A 15,600-nucleotide genomic window follows, 5' to 3' on the forward strand; every position below is an offset into this window, starting at 1 on the left:
CGCAGCTTCCGGGATGCCATGAACACCGCATACGCTATCTTTTGATAGTGTGGGTACTGGGACTTGCATGGAGTTAAGGCAGTGGATACGTAGTACACTGGTTTTTGAAGAGGGAATTTGTGCCCTTCTATTTCTCGTTCGACGACGAGTACCGCGCTGACAACTTGATGTGTTGCTGCGATATATAACAGCATTGGTTCGCCCAGGTTGGGCGCCGCCAGGACCGGATTTGTTGCCAATACGGCCTTTATTTCTTCGAGTCCGGCCGTGGCAGCATCCGTCCATTCGAAATGTTCGGTGCGCCGGAGGAGGCGATAGAGGGGCAGTGCCTTCCTAGACGGGAGATGAAGCGGCTTAGAGCCGCCACGCATCCAGTTAGTTTTTGTATTTGCTTGAGGTCTTTTGGGATATCCAATTGTGACAGAGCTTGGATCTTGGCTGGGTTTGCTTCAATTCCTCTACCGGATACAATGAAGCCCAAGAGCTTTCCGGCTGGTACGCCGAAACGCATTTTTCCGGGTTGAGCTTAATGTCATATGCTCGGAGGTTGTCGAATGTCACCCTCAAGTCGTGTACTAGAGTTTCGACGTGTTTGGTCTTGACGACCACATCGTCTATGTATGCCTCTACTGTTTTGCCTATCTGGGTAGCCAGACATGTCTGAATCATGCGCTGATATGTTGCGCCGGTGTTTTTGAGTCCGAAGGGCATTCTGTTGAAGCAGAATGGCCCATATGGAGTAATGAATGCCGTTGCGGCCTGGTCTTTTTCCTCCATCTTGATTTGATGGTATCCGGAGTATGCGTCGAGGAAGCACAATGAATCGTGCCCTGCGGTAGCATCGATGATTTGGTCGATGCGAGGGAGAGGGAAAGGGTCCTTTGGACATGCCTTGTTAAGGTCTTTGAAATCGACGCAAAGGCGCCAGGATTTGTCCTTTTTTGGTACCATTACTAGGTTGGCTAGCCAGTCCGGATGTTTTATATCTCTGATGAATCCGGCTTCTAAGAGTTTGGCTAGCTCCTCTCCCATTGCCTGTCTTTTGGGTTCGGAAAATCGCCGAAGAGCTTGTTTGACTGGCTTGAATCCTTTTAGGATATTTAGGCTGTGCTCTGCCAGCCTGCGTGGGATTCCTGGCATGTCTGAAGGGTGCCAGGCAAAAATGTCCCAATTTTCCCGAAGGAATTCTCGTAGTGCGGCTTCTACATCAGGATTTAATTGTGCCCCAATGGAGGCCGTCTTTGTGGGGTCCGTTGGATGGACCTGAAATTTGACTATTTCGTCTGCTGGTTTAAAAGAGGTGGACTTGGACCTCTTATCGAGTATCACATCGTCCCTATCCACCGTGGAGCGCAGCGCAGTTAGTTCCTCTGCCGCTAGGGCTTCGGATAATGCCTCTAGGGCCAGTGCGGCTGTCTTATTTTCAGCGCGGAGTGCTGTATCTGGATCACTGGCGAGAGTGATTATTCCATTGGGTCCGGGCATTTTGAGCTTCATGTACCCGTAATGGGGTATAGCTTGGAAGATTGTGAATGCCTCTCGCCCTAACAAGGCGTGATATCCGCTGCCGAATGGGGCCACTTGGAACGTGACCTCTTCGGACCTGTAATTGTCCGGCGAGCCGAACACTACATCTAGTGTGATTTTTCCTGTGCAGCGTACTTCTCGACTAGGGATTATTCCCCTGAAGGTTGTGCTGCTTCGCTCAATGCGGCTCCAGTCAATTTCCATTTTTTGAAGGGTTTCTTCGTAGATGAGGTTTAATCCGCTGCCGCCATCCATGAGTACCTTGGTAAGACGAAAGCCGTCCACTATCGGACTGAGGACCAATGCGGCTGGTGCTCTAGCTGTTCGGAATTTAGGTTCGTCGCTGGCATTGAAGGTGATAGCCGTGTCACTCCATGGATTTGTTGTTGCTACTTGGTAGACTTCGGCGAGGCTGCGGATTGTTCGTTTCTGCATGTTATTTGATGCGAAAGTCTCGAAGACTGTTAATACCGTACTGGTACTGCTGGGCTGGTTGCCCGGGGCTAAAAAGCCTTCGCCACTTTTGGCCACCTGCCGTAGTATCCAACATGCTCGAAGGCTATGTGTTGGAGTAGCGCCCTCCGTACTGTGGATTTTGCAGGGTCCGCTGAGCCATCCCTCCAGTACGGTTCCGTACCCTTTAGGGGGGTTTTGCTTCTTGGTTTTTAACCCAGGCGCTTGAGTATGACGCACCCTTTTATTTCGGACTGGGGCTGTATTCAGGGCCGGATTGTCCCAAAACCTAGTTTCGGTTTTCCAGGCACTCTCCATCGCGCAGTATTTTTGTACAATGGTCGCTAGGTCGGCGAAGCGTGTAACTTCACAACGACTGATGGCGTTTATGATTCCCTTGTCCGTGCAATTGTTGCAGAAAATTGAAATCACGCTTTCTTCACGGCAGTCCATTATCCTGTTCATAACCAGGAGGAATCTGGCCCAGTAATGATGTACTGTTTCATCGGGCTCTTGCCGTATTTGAGATAGATCGCTTATGTTTGGGTGGGCGGGTGGAATTAAGTTCGGAACCCCGCCTGATCTGAGGCTCAAAGGCCAAGAAGCTTCCGGATTTGGAAGCTTGGTTTGTTTGATGCTTTCCAACAAATCTGGTCCGGTGCCTGACTTTAGGTTCAACATTTGGTTGGCGCCCGTCCCTCCGCGGGAATCCGGCATGGAGGGATCGGGAATCCGGACATAGTTGGTTTTTAACATAGAAGAAGAGTCGCCGCATTGTTCCTCTACCACAACAACGTGGTGGGTAACCTGGGAAGAGTTAATTTCTCTCAGATCGGTTTTAATCCCAATCTGATCGTAGTCGGTAGCGACTCCCAGGGCGGCGATGCGATCCAAGAGCCCGTTTACGGAGGAGAGCTCAATTGGATCTAGCTGCTCGGCGAATTCCAAGCTGACGTGAAGATCGCTTTTAATGACCTGAGAGGTCATTGTCGGAGTGGTGGCCGAACAGGCGGTCATAAGAAAACCGCCTAGCCGGATAGTCTCGCCGGCGGCCAAAGCTCCCTTGATGACGGCGCCATCTTTAAATACGGGAAAAGGCATCCTTCCTGATGGCGACGGCACAGAGAAACTCTCAATGAAAGCACCAATGTAGGTGTCAAAACCGACGGATCTCGGGTAGGGGGTCCCGAACTATGCGTCTAGGCGGATGGTAACAGGAGACACGGGACACGATGTTTTACCCAGGTTCGGGCCCTCTTGATGGAGGTAAAACCCTACGTCCTGCTTGATTAATATTGATGATGTGTGTTACAAGAATGGATCTACCACGAGATCAAGGAGGCTAAACCCTAGAAGCTAGCCTATGGTATGATTGTTGTTCGTCCTATGGACTAAATCCATCCGGTTTATATAGACACCGGAGAGGGCTGGGGTTACACAGAGTCGGTTACAATGGTAGGAGATCTACATATCCGTATCGCCAAGCTTGCCTTCCACGCCAAGGAAAGTCCCATCCGGACACGGGACGAAGTCTTCAATCTTGTATCTTCATAGTCTTGGAGTCCGGCCGATGATGATAGTTCGGCTATCCGGACACCCCCTAGTCCAGGACTCCCTCACTAGCCTATGGTATGATTGTTGTTCGTCCTACGGACTAAAACTCTCCGGTTTATATAGACACCGGAGAGGGCTAGGGTTACACAGAGTCGGTTACAATGGGAGGAGATCTTCATATCGTATCGCCAAGCTTGCCTTCCACGCCAAGGAAAGTCCCATCCGGACACGGGACGGAGTCTTCAATCTTGTATCTTCATAGTCCAGGAGTCCGGCCAAAGGTCTTAGTCCGGCTAGCCGGACACCCCCTAATCCAGGACTCCCTCAGTGCTCCTCCACAATGGAAGCACCTTGAAGCGCTTCAGAGTGTCCAGCACCTCTGGATTGACATAGGACACCGGTGGAGACGGCACACCCCCTTCCCTTGAAGAAGGCTGCTGGTCCGATTTCGGAGTCGTATGGGTCTCCAAAATAATATTCGGTTGGGGGCCAAATTGAGTGTTGCCCCCATCGCCGATCTCCATGGGGTTTGATTTCCCCCTATTTTCGGCAACAGAGGTATTACCCTCCGTCGCCACCTTCACGGCCTCCCGAGACAACACTTCAGTGTTATCCTGGGCAGTGGGTGGAGAGATCTGCAGAGGCGACTCGCTCTCCATTGCATTCGTCCCTAGCGAGTTCCCAGATGACGATGATCGTTGGGGGAGATCGCAAGTCGGCCTATAATGCACACTTTAGTATGATAAAATAATAAGGTATAAAATCGAATGTGTATATGGTGTCTTCGGATACTTGCGATTCAGCCGAAGGCTTTGGCCTGAGGCACCGCTTTGGGGTGGCGTCGGCATCCGCTTCGGAATCATCCAAAAACGAGGGTTTTCCCTTCTTGGCCGCCTCCGCCTCCAGATCTGTGGAAGCCACCCTTTTCTTCTCCCCCCCTTGGGGGGAGAGTTGCTCTCTTCCTCCTCTACGTCTTCGTCATGGGAGGAGGCGACTTCGGAGTCTTCGGACATGGCGTCTAAAGTACCTTTACGACGGAGGCCACCTCTGGTCTCCTTGCCCTTCTTCTTGGCCTTCTTCTCCGGTGCCGATACGACGCCCGAACCAACATCTTGGCCAGCAAGGGAGTGGCTTGGTCCTTGGGCAGCGGAGCCGGACATTCGATCTGCTCCGCCTTCTTTATCCAGCCCTGTGGGAACCAGAAAGTTCAGTATACCCCTTGTATTTACAAATAAAAGTTATCATTAAAACTTACGAGAGTGGCCGGAAATGTGCTATCATAGCCGCGGTCTTCGGCTATCCCTGGCCACGACTTTTGGGTCTTGAAAAGAAGTTTCCATATGTCTTCGTGCGTCGTGCCGAAGAACCGCTGCAGAGTCCGAGGACCGGCAAGGTCGAATTCCCACATATATTGAGTCCGGCGTTAACAAGGGAGAATCCAGCGAAAAAGCATCACCTGGATCACGCTGGCGAGGAGCGAGTGTTCTTATTTATCACGCCCTTGACACGGCTCTCCAGCGCCGTCACCTCGTTAGGCGATTCCCAATCCAGACCCTTATTAATCCAGGATGTAAGCCGCATCGGGGCCCCAGATTTGAACTCAAGAGCAGCGGCCCATGCGACATCGTGGGGTTCCGTGATGTAGAACCACCCCTGATGCCATCCTTTGACGCTTTCCACGAAGGTCCCCTTTGGCCAGTTAACGTTGGGGAGTTTACTCACCATGGCCCCGCCGCACTCCGTGTGTTGGCCCTCGACCACCTTCGGCTTCACATTGAAGACCTTGAGCCATAGGCCAAAGTGGGGAGGGATACGGAGGAATGCCTCGCACATGACGATAAACACCGAAAGGTTGAGGAAAGAATTTGGGGCTAGATCATGGAAATCTAGCCCATAGTAGAACATGAGACCGCGCACGAAAGGATGAAGGGGAAACCCTAGTCCGCAGAGGAAATGGGGGATGAACACTACCCTTTCGTTGGGCTCTGGAGTGGGAATGATCTGCTTTTTAGCAGGGAGCCGATGGACTATGTCCGTGGCCAGATACCCAGCCTCCCAGAGCTTCGTGATGCTCTCCTCTGTAACAGAGGAGGCCATCCATTTGCCCTGTGCTCCAGATCCGGACATGGCTAGGAGTGCTTGGGTGAGGGGAAGGACTGATACTTGGGCATTGGATCTCGAGCGGCGGATAGGCAGAGGAAGGAGAAGGCGTGGGGTAAAAAGGCGGATTCTTATCTTCTTATAAAGGCAGTGGATGTCAAGCGCCCCTCACAAGCCTTAAATCTCGCCTATTCCCAAGGGGACGTGTGAACGACACGGTTGGATAACCCAAACCCTCATTATGAAAATCCCGTGACAAGGGGACACGATCTCTGATTTGACAAGACGTGTCAATGGTCATGCCTCGAAATACGAAATGAGGTTGTGAAACGGTTCAGAATTCTAACCAGGCCAGGACATAATGCCTCGCTGGAAAAATCGCCTATGTACGTGGCTTGTTTCGTTTCGAATGTTTTTGCCTTTACAGCTTAAGGTTGTAATTGTTCAAAGCCGGATACAACTGTTTTGCAAGGAGGAATGCATTGAAGTATTCGGAGAAGGAACCTGCCTTGCAATGCCGAAGACAATCTGCGTGCCGAACACATCGTCATTCAAGCCCGGTTCAGGGGCTACTGAGGGAGTCCTGGACTATGGGGTCCTCGAGAAGTCGGCCTATGTGACATGGGACGGACTGGTGGGCCGTGAAGATACAAGGTAGAAGGACCTCTCCCCTATCCGGATAGGGCTCTCCCTTGCATGGACAGCAAGCTTAGCGTTCAGATCATGTACCTTCCTTTCTTTGTAACCGACTTTGTACAGCCCTAGATCCCTCCGGTGTCTATATAAACTGGAGGGCTTAGTCCATAGGCAGGAGAACAATCATACATGCCAGACATCTAGGGTTTAGCCATTACGATCTCGAGGTAGATCAACTCTTGTAACCCCTATACTCATCAAAGTCAATCAAGCAGGAAGTAGGGTATTACCTCCATTAAGAGGGCCTGAACCTGGGTAAACATCCTGTCCCCTGCCTCCTTGTTACCTTCGATCCTTAGACGCATAGTTCGGGACTCCCTACCCGAGATCTACCGGTTTTGACACCGACAGAGAGCCCCGAACCTAGGTAAACCACTGTGTGTTGTTTACCCAATCCCGTCCCCGGATATTCCACTGTAGCCTTGCTCCACCACGATAAGCCACCCCGTGGCATCTGCTGTGACGCGGTATCCCCTGGCTACCCCCGCGAAAATACCACGACATAATGCATGGTTCCTCGTTTTTTGGTTGTCAACATGGATTTGGTGGTGTCTATTATTTTTGTCGATGTGTTTTCCTTAAGTTGCAGCCAACCAATTGAGGATCCTTTGTGGTGTAGTGACCCACGGGTCGAGGGTTTAAGAAGAGTGGGTTCCACACTTTTGTTGATCGTTTGGTGGTCATTGGGCTTTGTTGTCTAGAGTAGTATGCATGTCTTGTAAGGTTGCTACTTGTTTGTATTTTGTCTTGAAGTTTGTAACGGTTGTCGTTAGATTTTCGCTAATTATTTGAAAAAATATTTTTGTTTAACTAATGGATGAGTCAAATATTTAGTCTTCATTTTGAAATCAAAATTAACACAACTGTTGAAGGAACCCAAGGAAAATAAAATTAGCCAGGTCCAGCAGCTTTGTGAGATATAGGAAACATAGAAAGAAATCCAGTCCTCAGTAGATGTTGACCTTGTTGGAGATACTTTGGCCAGCCTCCCCTGCTGTCGTCTTGCTTTGACACAACAAGGGAATAAGGGCCTCCCATTATAGGGTGCAGATGAAGCCATACAGGGTCAATGACAAAGTCGATGGGTGGTCGGCGATCCACCCATGCCTCCCCAGAGGCACATCACATAGTTTTTGTAGATCCACAACCTAGGTGCCGGAGGTCTTTATGTGCAATAAGATCATTGATGCCACCCCCCTAGAGTGACAGATCAAAGGAAATCGAAGACAGATTCACCCCCAGTTCTTTTACCGCCCCACGATGGTTTGGGAAGAGGGAATGGAGATTTGGCACACCGCCAAGCTTATTGAGGGAGGGATTTGTTGGGAAACGTAGTACAAAACAAAAAAAATCGCCCTACGATCACCCAGGGACTAATGAAGATGCATATAGGGTTCAGATCAACGATCATTACCGACTCCGGGAGTGCAGCGAAACTAGACGAGTCGGTGTAGATCCTACTTGGACTCCCTCAAAAATCGACGAAGATCCTGCGAACCGCCCTGGAATGATCCTTCGAGCAGAAGACGGAAGGCATGACCTCTCTACTTGGTTGCAAGCGTACGGTCTTCGCAATCCGGCGGCGCTTCGCCATCCAGAACTAATCATCGCTGGAGAATTAGAGGGAGAAGATTAGAAACCACACAAGGCTTCTAATTATGAGGAATAAAGGTGGCTAGGGCTAGCTCTAATTAGTCAACTAGGACCAACTAGAACTAGAACTAGATCAATTAGAGGAGGCTCCAAAACTTGTGTTACATAGGGTGGAAATCCTCTAGTATATAGGTTTAGGGGAGAGGAGGGGGCGCCACAAAAGGGGGAAGGACTCCCCTTCGCTTGCTTCGACCAAGGGGGAAGGAGGAGTCCTTCCCCCACTAGGATTCGGCCTCCCCATAGGGGAAAGGGGGGCGCCACAAAAGGGGGAAGGACTCCCCTTCGCTTGCTTCGGCCAAGGGGGAAGGAGGAGTCCTTCCCCCACTAGGATTCGGCCTCCCCATAGGGGAAAGGGGGTCGCCTTCCCTATTGGGCCCTTGTGGCCCAATTCCTTCTCCACCTCTTGGCCTTATTAGGCCCATTGATATTAAATTAAATATATATTCATTCTAAACATTTTTAGAGCATTATATATATGTAATTTAACATCCCGGAAACATTTTCCACCTATATATAATTAATCAGTAATACCCGGTATTCACCAAAACCCTTCCGATTTGTGTGCTTTTGTTGATCGCCGTGGTGGTCGTTGGACTTTGGTGTCTGGGAGTAGTCTGCATGCCTTGTGCGGTTGTTGCTTGTTTGTATTTTATGGTCAAGTTTGTAATGGATTTCGCTCAATGTTCACAAATATTTAGGCAAGTATTTTTTTCCTTAACTACTAGAGAGTCAAATAATTTGTCTGCATTTCAAAATTAAAATTAACACAACAGTTGAAGGAACCTAATGCAAATAAATTTAGCCAAGTCTTTGAACTTCTCGGTAAGCACCCGTTATAGGAAACATATAAAGCAAACCAATCCTTGAGTAGATGTTAACCTCGTTGGAGACACTTTGGCCAACGCCCCTTACCGTTGCCTTGCTTAGAGACAACAAGGGAACAAGGGCCTCCCATTGGAGGTTGCAGATGAAGGCACATGCAATAAGAGAAGTCGACGAGCGGTCGACGATCCATCCATGCCTTCCAAGAGGCATATTGGAGAGTTTTTTGTCCTTAGATCCACGGCAGAGGTCTTCCCGTGCAATAAGAAAAGCAAGAGATCATCGATACCAGCCTTCCCCTCCGAGCGCCAGACCAGGGAAAGCTGATGACAGATTCACACCCAACTTTTTACTAACCCCGCGACTGCTCAAGGTGAGGGAATGGACATCTACGCTGGTCCGATTTGGCCCATTGTCAGGCTTATCGAGGGAGCACTCATTAGGTCTACCATCAACTGCTAGCTTCCTCCATAGAAAACAATTAGGGGAAAAGCATGACAACCATCATACACCATCTGCATGGTACATTGGAGAACTTCAAACAAGCACAAAGCCACATGTCCTTAAGTTGACTACTACTACCCCAGTTTACTATGTAAAGAGTCTACTCGAGCTCCCCTCCCTTTCCCACTCATGTTGGCGACAACGACTGAGGAGAAGGGAGAGGAGTCGGGGTAGAACACGGGGGACTCTCGATGAGAAAGGGGATGGGGGAGAGATAAAGAGAAGAACAAAAATGAGAGCTTACGAAACCATGGTTATGTGATGAGCTAATGGTGTTAAGTGTTATCAGATTTCAAAGCTATTCAACACTATGCCCGTGAATTTGGTATGCTAGCTACAATCATGTAATATCTTACTTGATGTTATTTTTTAGTGGTTACCTTCGAAGTTTTTGGACCTGGGCATAATTACAGGACTCCTCGAGGGGGTTTCTTGTAAGTTTGGACGAGCTTTTCCTACGCCCGTTGGATCCATGATCCAACGTCCCAGGAAGTCCAGTAGCATGAAAGCACGGGAGGGCTGGAAGCACATGATCCTCTTCCCCCTATACAACTATGGTACAATATTACCACCCAGACCCAGTTCACAAAATCAGCCGGCTAAGATAACACAAAGATACGATAAAGTAAATTTCAAAAAAGAAAAGGATACGATAAAGTAAAGCCGACATGCGACGCTGTGATCTGATTAGTACAGCATTAATTATACCCAGTGGGATCATTCCTTTGATGGAAACAGGTATTCATAGCAGCAGGATACCAAATGGATGTTTTCCCGTTTTTCCCGTCCGGGATATTTTTCCGCCGATCAAACAGCGCAAGCTCCAGCAGGAGAGAACCATTTTGGACACATCGAAACGAATCCAGCGGCGAACAGGAACCAGCCAGGCGGCAGGCAAGCGGGGTCCGCGCGCCACGCTGCGTGACGCGGACCCGCCGACGGCGTGGCCCACCGGACAGCCCCTCCGCCCACTCCACCTCCCCGCGCCCCCTCCCGCCTGGCTCCTCCTCCACCTCGCTGGCCGCGCGCCTCCCCCCTGGGTATATAATCCTCCCCGCGACACACGCCCACGCACCGCCCCCACACACGCGCCACCGCAGACGCAACCCGCCGCACGGCCCAGAACCAACCTACCGACCCAACGAACGAGGCACGGCGCGAGCCCCCACCCCACCGCACCGCACCGCCCCGCCTCGCGCCCTTCAGCCGCCGCCGCCGTGCCCTCCGTCCCGCTGCTCCGGCCGGTAGGCCGTCGTGGGTCCCACGGGGATCGTGCGCGCGAGGGAGGAGGCGGAGGGGCAGGGGCAGGGGGGCGCGACCGGCGACGCGCGAGGGGCGGCTGGAGGCGGAGGAGGGAGGGAGGGGATGGAGAAGTACGAGGCGGTGCGGGACATCGGGTCGGGCAACTTCGGGGTGGCGCGGCTGATGCGCAACCGCGAGACCCGCGAGCTCGTCGCCGTCAAGTGCATCGAGCGCGGCCACCGGGTTCGTTCGTCTGTCTTCCTCCCCCCGTCCTCTCCGTTTATTTATTTATTTTTGTACTACATACATACAAGGAGGAGTAATTGGGCTGGCTGGCTTGCTTGCTTGTCCGGCGGGAGGTGGATTAATTGCCGTTTTGGGGATCTGTGCCCTGCAGATTGACGAGAATGTCTACAGGGAGATCATCAACCACCGCTCGCTGCGCCACCCCAACATCATCCGCTTCAAGGAGGTTCGTGCAAAAATTCGTCCACATGGGCCAGTTCTCTGTTTTTTAAAACAAAATTTTCGCGTTTCTGAACACAAATCGTTGGATGTTTACGGGGTAGGAATGGCGCGGATGCTTTTTTTTTTCCTGTGAAAAATTCTCTTAACTGCATGTGGTGAGGAATCTTCGATTGCTACCTAATGTTTGATACCTCCCTTCTTTTTTCCCCTTTCCTGATTTCGCTTTACACAAGCCCCTTGTATATTTGTGTGGTTTGGGCATGGATTCTCATGTTACAGATGCATGTCGCCGAGAGACACCTTCTCCGTGGCAATTATTCACCTGAAACATAAAGGCGTATCTTTCTGTTTGCATTGTAATAGCACAAACTTTTGATGGAAGAAGGAATCAGATTGTGCTTTTAGCTTTATTATTTACTTGTTCCTTATCACAACCACGCGTCCACACACATGATTTTAATTAGTTGTTCCGGGGAAAAATTCTCCAGGTGGTACTGACGCCAACAAATCTTATGATTGTCATGGAGTTCGCAGCAGGTGGGGAGCTGTTTGAGCGAATCTGTGATCGTGGGCGGTTCAGTGAGGATGAGGTCTCGTGATTTATTCCTCAATTTTATAATCTTATGGATTTGGGTGGAGGAGCTATACTTAATCTGGTTTTGCTTCACGCAGGCAAGGTATTTCTTTCAGCAGTTGATCTGTGGTGTGAGCTACTGCCATCACATGGTACGAACACGCAAGCAAGAGTATTGTTATAATAATTTACATCCCACTTTCCTTAAGCACAAATGACTAGTGTGCCTACTGTTTCACCTTTCAAGTTTCTTTTATGTTTCACGGCTGGTTTCACTGTTAACCTTCTGCTGTCTTATGTATGAGCCAAGATCTAGTGTACTGTATTTCTATTAACTTGATTCTCGGGACAATCTTGTCATATGCCAGCAAATATGCCATAGAGATTTGAAGCTGGAGAATGTTCTCTTGGATGGCAGTGCAGCTCCACGGCTCAAAATATGCGATTTCGGCTACTCCAAGGTTGTCCCTGAACCCACTTATTGAACCTTCAAGTTATCGATGTCTATATTCTCACAGAAACTGTTCTTCCCATTTCTGGATCAGTCATCAGTATTGCATTCAAGGCCCAAATCAGCAGTGGGGACGCCAGCATATATTGCACCAGAGGTGCTATCCCGCCGTGAGTATGATGGAAAGGTGAGTTTGTAATTTTTTATTGTTTTACATTTACCGTATCTGGTTTCTGTTAGTCCTTTTGCAAGATAATCTGTTAGGTCATTAGAACAAACCTCTTTTCTAGGCATTGTATGTGCAAATATCTCTTTCATCTTGTGGTTTTCACTAGTGTCAAAAAACATCTTACATATGGGACGGAGTAGTATGCAAGTTTTACTCATGATTTCACTGAAATTATGAGTATTTGGCCATTTCGCCAAGCCTTTCTGATTGGTTAAATAGTCGGTGTCTTGACACTATTTAAACTTCTCCATTGAAACCATTTAGTGGATGCACTTGCGTCATGATTGTGACGTTACATATGCTTGGCCCCTCAATTTAATCAAAAGTCCGGTTGAATGACGGGCACTCCAAGGCTAAAGGAGTACCTTCCAAAAGCTTGCATTATCTGAAAATATTTTAGGAAATACCTGATATTTGGCTTTATTTAAATTGTGATTGACAATACATTATATTATATTTAAAAAATACCACAAATATTGGACAAACAGATTATCTGAAATTCTCTCGGCAAGCTTCTGTTTGATGAGGAGTCATTGTCAGCATTAAGTACTGGAACATCTTCTGTTTGGTTTGTCGAGGTAAGATGTACAACAAAGGATGTTGACATCGGAAAAGTGGAGTGGGCTATTAGTGAATGCAGATCATCCATCCACAAAATAGGTTCTTATCCTCTAGATTCTACATGTTTCTAGATACGATTCACCTTTTAACTGTTAATGGAGTTTTTGGATTCTACTCCCTCCGTCCTATAATGTGTAGTGTCAAAAAACGTCTTATATTATGGGACGGAGTAGTAGTTTCTTGTTTAGATCACTTCGTCGCAAAATAGGTAGGTTTGCCCGTTAACAAAGTAAGTTCAGACGGCCCCTGTCTGGCAAATTTTCTGCAGCCTACTTTCCTGCCTTGCTGTTTGCTTCTATTGAATTCATTGTATTTTGTGAAGTCTAAATTTTAGAGCATGGTAAATGCACCTAGATCTACAGAACCACTACCAATTACATACATGCAAGGATGTCTAATTCCCGTCCACATTGTAGGAAATGTGATGACATGGCTTCCTTGATACAAAGATGTATTGTATTGGCATATACTCCCTCCGTTCCAAAATAGATGGCTCAACTTTGTACTAACTTTATTCTAAAGTTAGTACAAAGTCGAGTCATCTATTTTGGAACGGAGGGGGTATTATGCAAATGTTGGGCTGTATTCCATAGCTTTTCACGGGAATGGAGAACTGTAGCATTGGCATGCCTGTTTCACTTAGTTTTTGCCATGTTGGTGCTTCCCTGATTGAACCAGCGACTGTGGGAGTGGTGGGTGGATTCATACACGTGACTATGCTCCATCAAATGAAGCCAGTTATTTTGCTTTAATCATTATTCATGGCTACCAGGCTAGTATAATTTATAAGTTGGTTTTGCTGATCAAGGCGATGATCCTTGTGGTTAATTTGTAAGTTCAGTCTTCAGTGTGCCAGCACACTGAAACTTCAATAACGCAAGGAAGAACCTTTAGGCTAAATGAATAACGCAACAACAGAACAGAAGTACAAAACTGCACTAGAACTGCATGATTACGATGCTTTATCTTGACACTGCAGAGTCAACACAATTTTCCTGTGCGGTTACTGAATATGAAGTTTAGCATCCTACAATAAACCATGCCAATCATATAGTCGCGCAAGAGATTGTCAGATGTCGGTCCTGAACTTTGTAGGTCTTCCAATGGATATTAGCTAGTATCTAGTGACATGAGAGTATTCTTCAGCTATACTAATTAGCAGCAATGGATCTTTTTAATGTAGCTTGCAGATGTGTGGTCTTGTGGGGTGACTCTTTACGTCATGCTTGTGGGAGGCTATCCATTTGAAGACCAGGATGACCCCAAGAATATACGCAAGACCATTCAGGTGACATTCTAGAATTATGCGACACAGATTTATCCTATTATGGGTCGCGGTATTTCCTTTTGCATGTCACATGACTCTCATTATGGCCACTCTTCATCTACAGCGAATAATGTCCGTGCAATATACCATACCTGATCATGTCCACATATCCATGGAATGCCGACAGCTTATGGCCCGTATCTTTGTTAACGTCCCATCGAAGGTAATGATCTCAATCTGTATCTTTTGCCTTCTTCTTTTTAGGAAGTCACCATGTTTCATAGCAAGTGACATAGGGTTGACATGATAATTTGAATGCTGTCCAGAGAATCACAATGAGGGAGATAAAGAATCACCCATGGTTCCTGAAGAACCTACCAAGGGAGCTCACAGAGACAGCGCAGGCCATGTACTTCAGGAGGGATAACGCGGTGCCTTCTTTCTCGGAGCAGACTTCAGAAGAGATCATGAAGATCGTCCAGGAGGCAAGGACCATGCCGAAGTCATCCAGGCCAAGCTATGGTTGGGGCGATGAGGGTTCGGACGACGAGGAAGAGAAGGAAGAGGAAGAGAGACCAGAAGTGGCGGAGGAGGAAGAGGAGGATGAGTACGACAAGAGGGTCAAGGAGGTTCATGCAAGCGGAGAGCTCCGCATGAGCTCGCTACGCATATCATGAAAGTATGCGGAGTAAGTTACCTGTAGATAATCGGCCTATCGTGGAACTTCTGCGCTCAGTGGGATGTGCAATTTTGTGGAAGTTTGCTTCTGTTTGGTTTTGGTTCGTGTAACATAATTTACATGGGACAATGGCCAATGGGGCTTGATGAATGCTGTAATATTTGGCTCTTGGCAGAGAAACTTATGTACATATAAAGCGTATGCTTGTATTCCCTGTGACCGGGAGAAATAGCTCGCCTCAGGCTGTCCAGCGGTTCATGTTTAAAGCATGCCGACGAATTCTGTGGTTCGCCCTAAAACTGGAAATTTGTGCTATTTAGTGGAGAAGTAGCAGGATCAGTGCTTGAAGTGGTCCTTACTAAAAGAAAACGTTCTTTACTTGCAATGCCAGGCGCAAGCAACTTGCGTTGTGAATGCCGCTGGCGCCAGCGTGGGTGTTAAGGTGGATACACCCTCTTCAGAATGTCCCTTGCCTACTTTTGGTACAACAGTTTAGTTCCTTCCACCAACCCATCCTAAACCGCAGCTACAGCTATGGTTACAGCATCACAGTTCACAGGGGCCAACGAGCTAGCACCAGCACATACCTCCGACGATATGCTTCTATCACGGAGATGCTCCATTTCACAGTTGCTGCTCGATTTGCAACAAAATTTAACTAGTCGATATAGAAAGTAAAAAGAACCAATATGCTCTGTGCACAAGTACAACTATGGTTATAGCATCACAGGGGCCTTCACAGGCTACACTGCATGCCCCT

General features: G+C 48.4%; 1 protein-coding gene across 1 annotated transcript; it reads left to right on the forward strand.

The window, feature by feature from the left end:
- The first annotated feature begins 10,378 nt into the window (after window positions 1–10,378).
- Window positions 10,379–15,069, forward strand: LOC123071567 (serine/threonine-protein kinase SAPK4). Its single transcript, XM_044495145.1, has 9 exons — window positions 10,379–10,794; window positions 10,949–11,023; window positions 11,508–11,609; window positions 11,692–11,745; window positions 11,962–12,054; window positions 12,139–12,231; window positions 14,078–14,182; window positions 14,286–14,384; window positions 14,488–15,069. The coding sequence occupies exons 1-9, from the start codon at window positions 10,675–10,677 to the stop codon at window positions 14,836–14,838; spliced, it is 1,092 nt and encodes a 363-aa protein (XP_044351080.1). The 5' UTR covers window positions 10,379–10,674; the 3' UTR covers window positions 14,839–15,069.
- Window positions 15,070–15,600: the final 531 nt, after the last annotated feature.

This window comes from Triticum aestivum, chromosome 3B (genome assembly GCF_018294505.1).
Source record: "Triticum aestivum cultivar Chinese Spring chromosome 3B, IWGSC CS RefSeq v2.1, whole genome shotgun sequence".
In the NCBI taxonomy this organism is placed as follows: Eukaryota; Viridiplantae; Streptophyta; class Magnoliopsida; order Poales; family Poaceae; genus Triticum; species Triticum aestivum.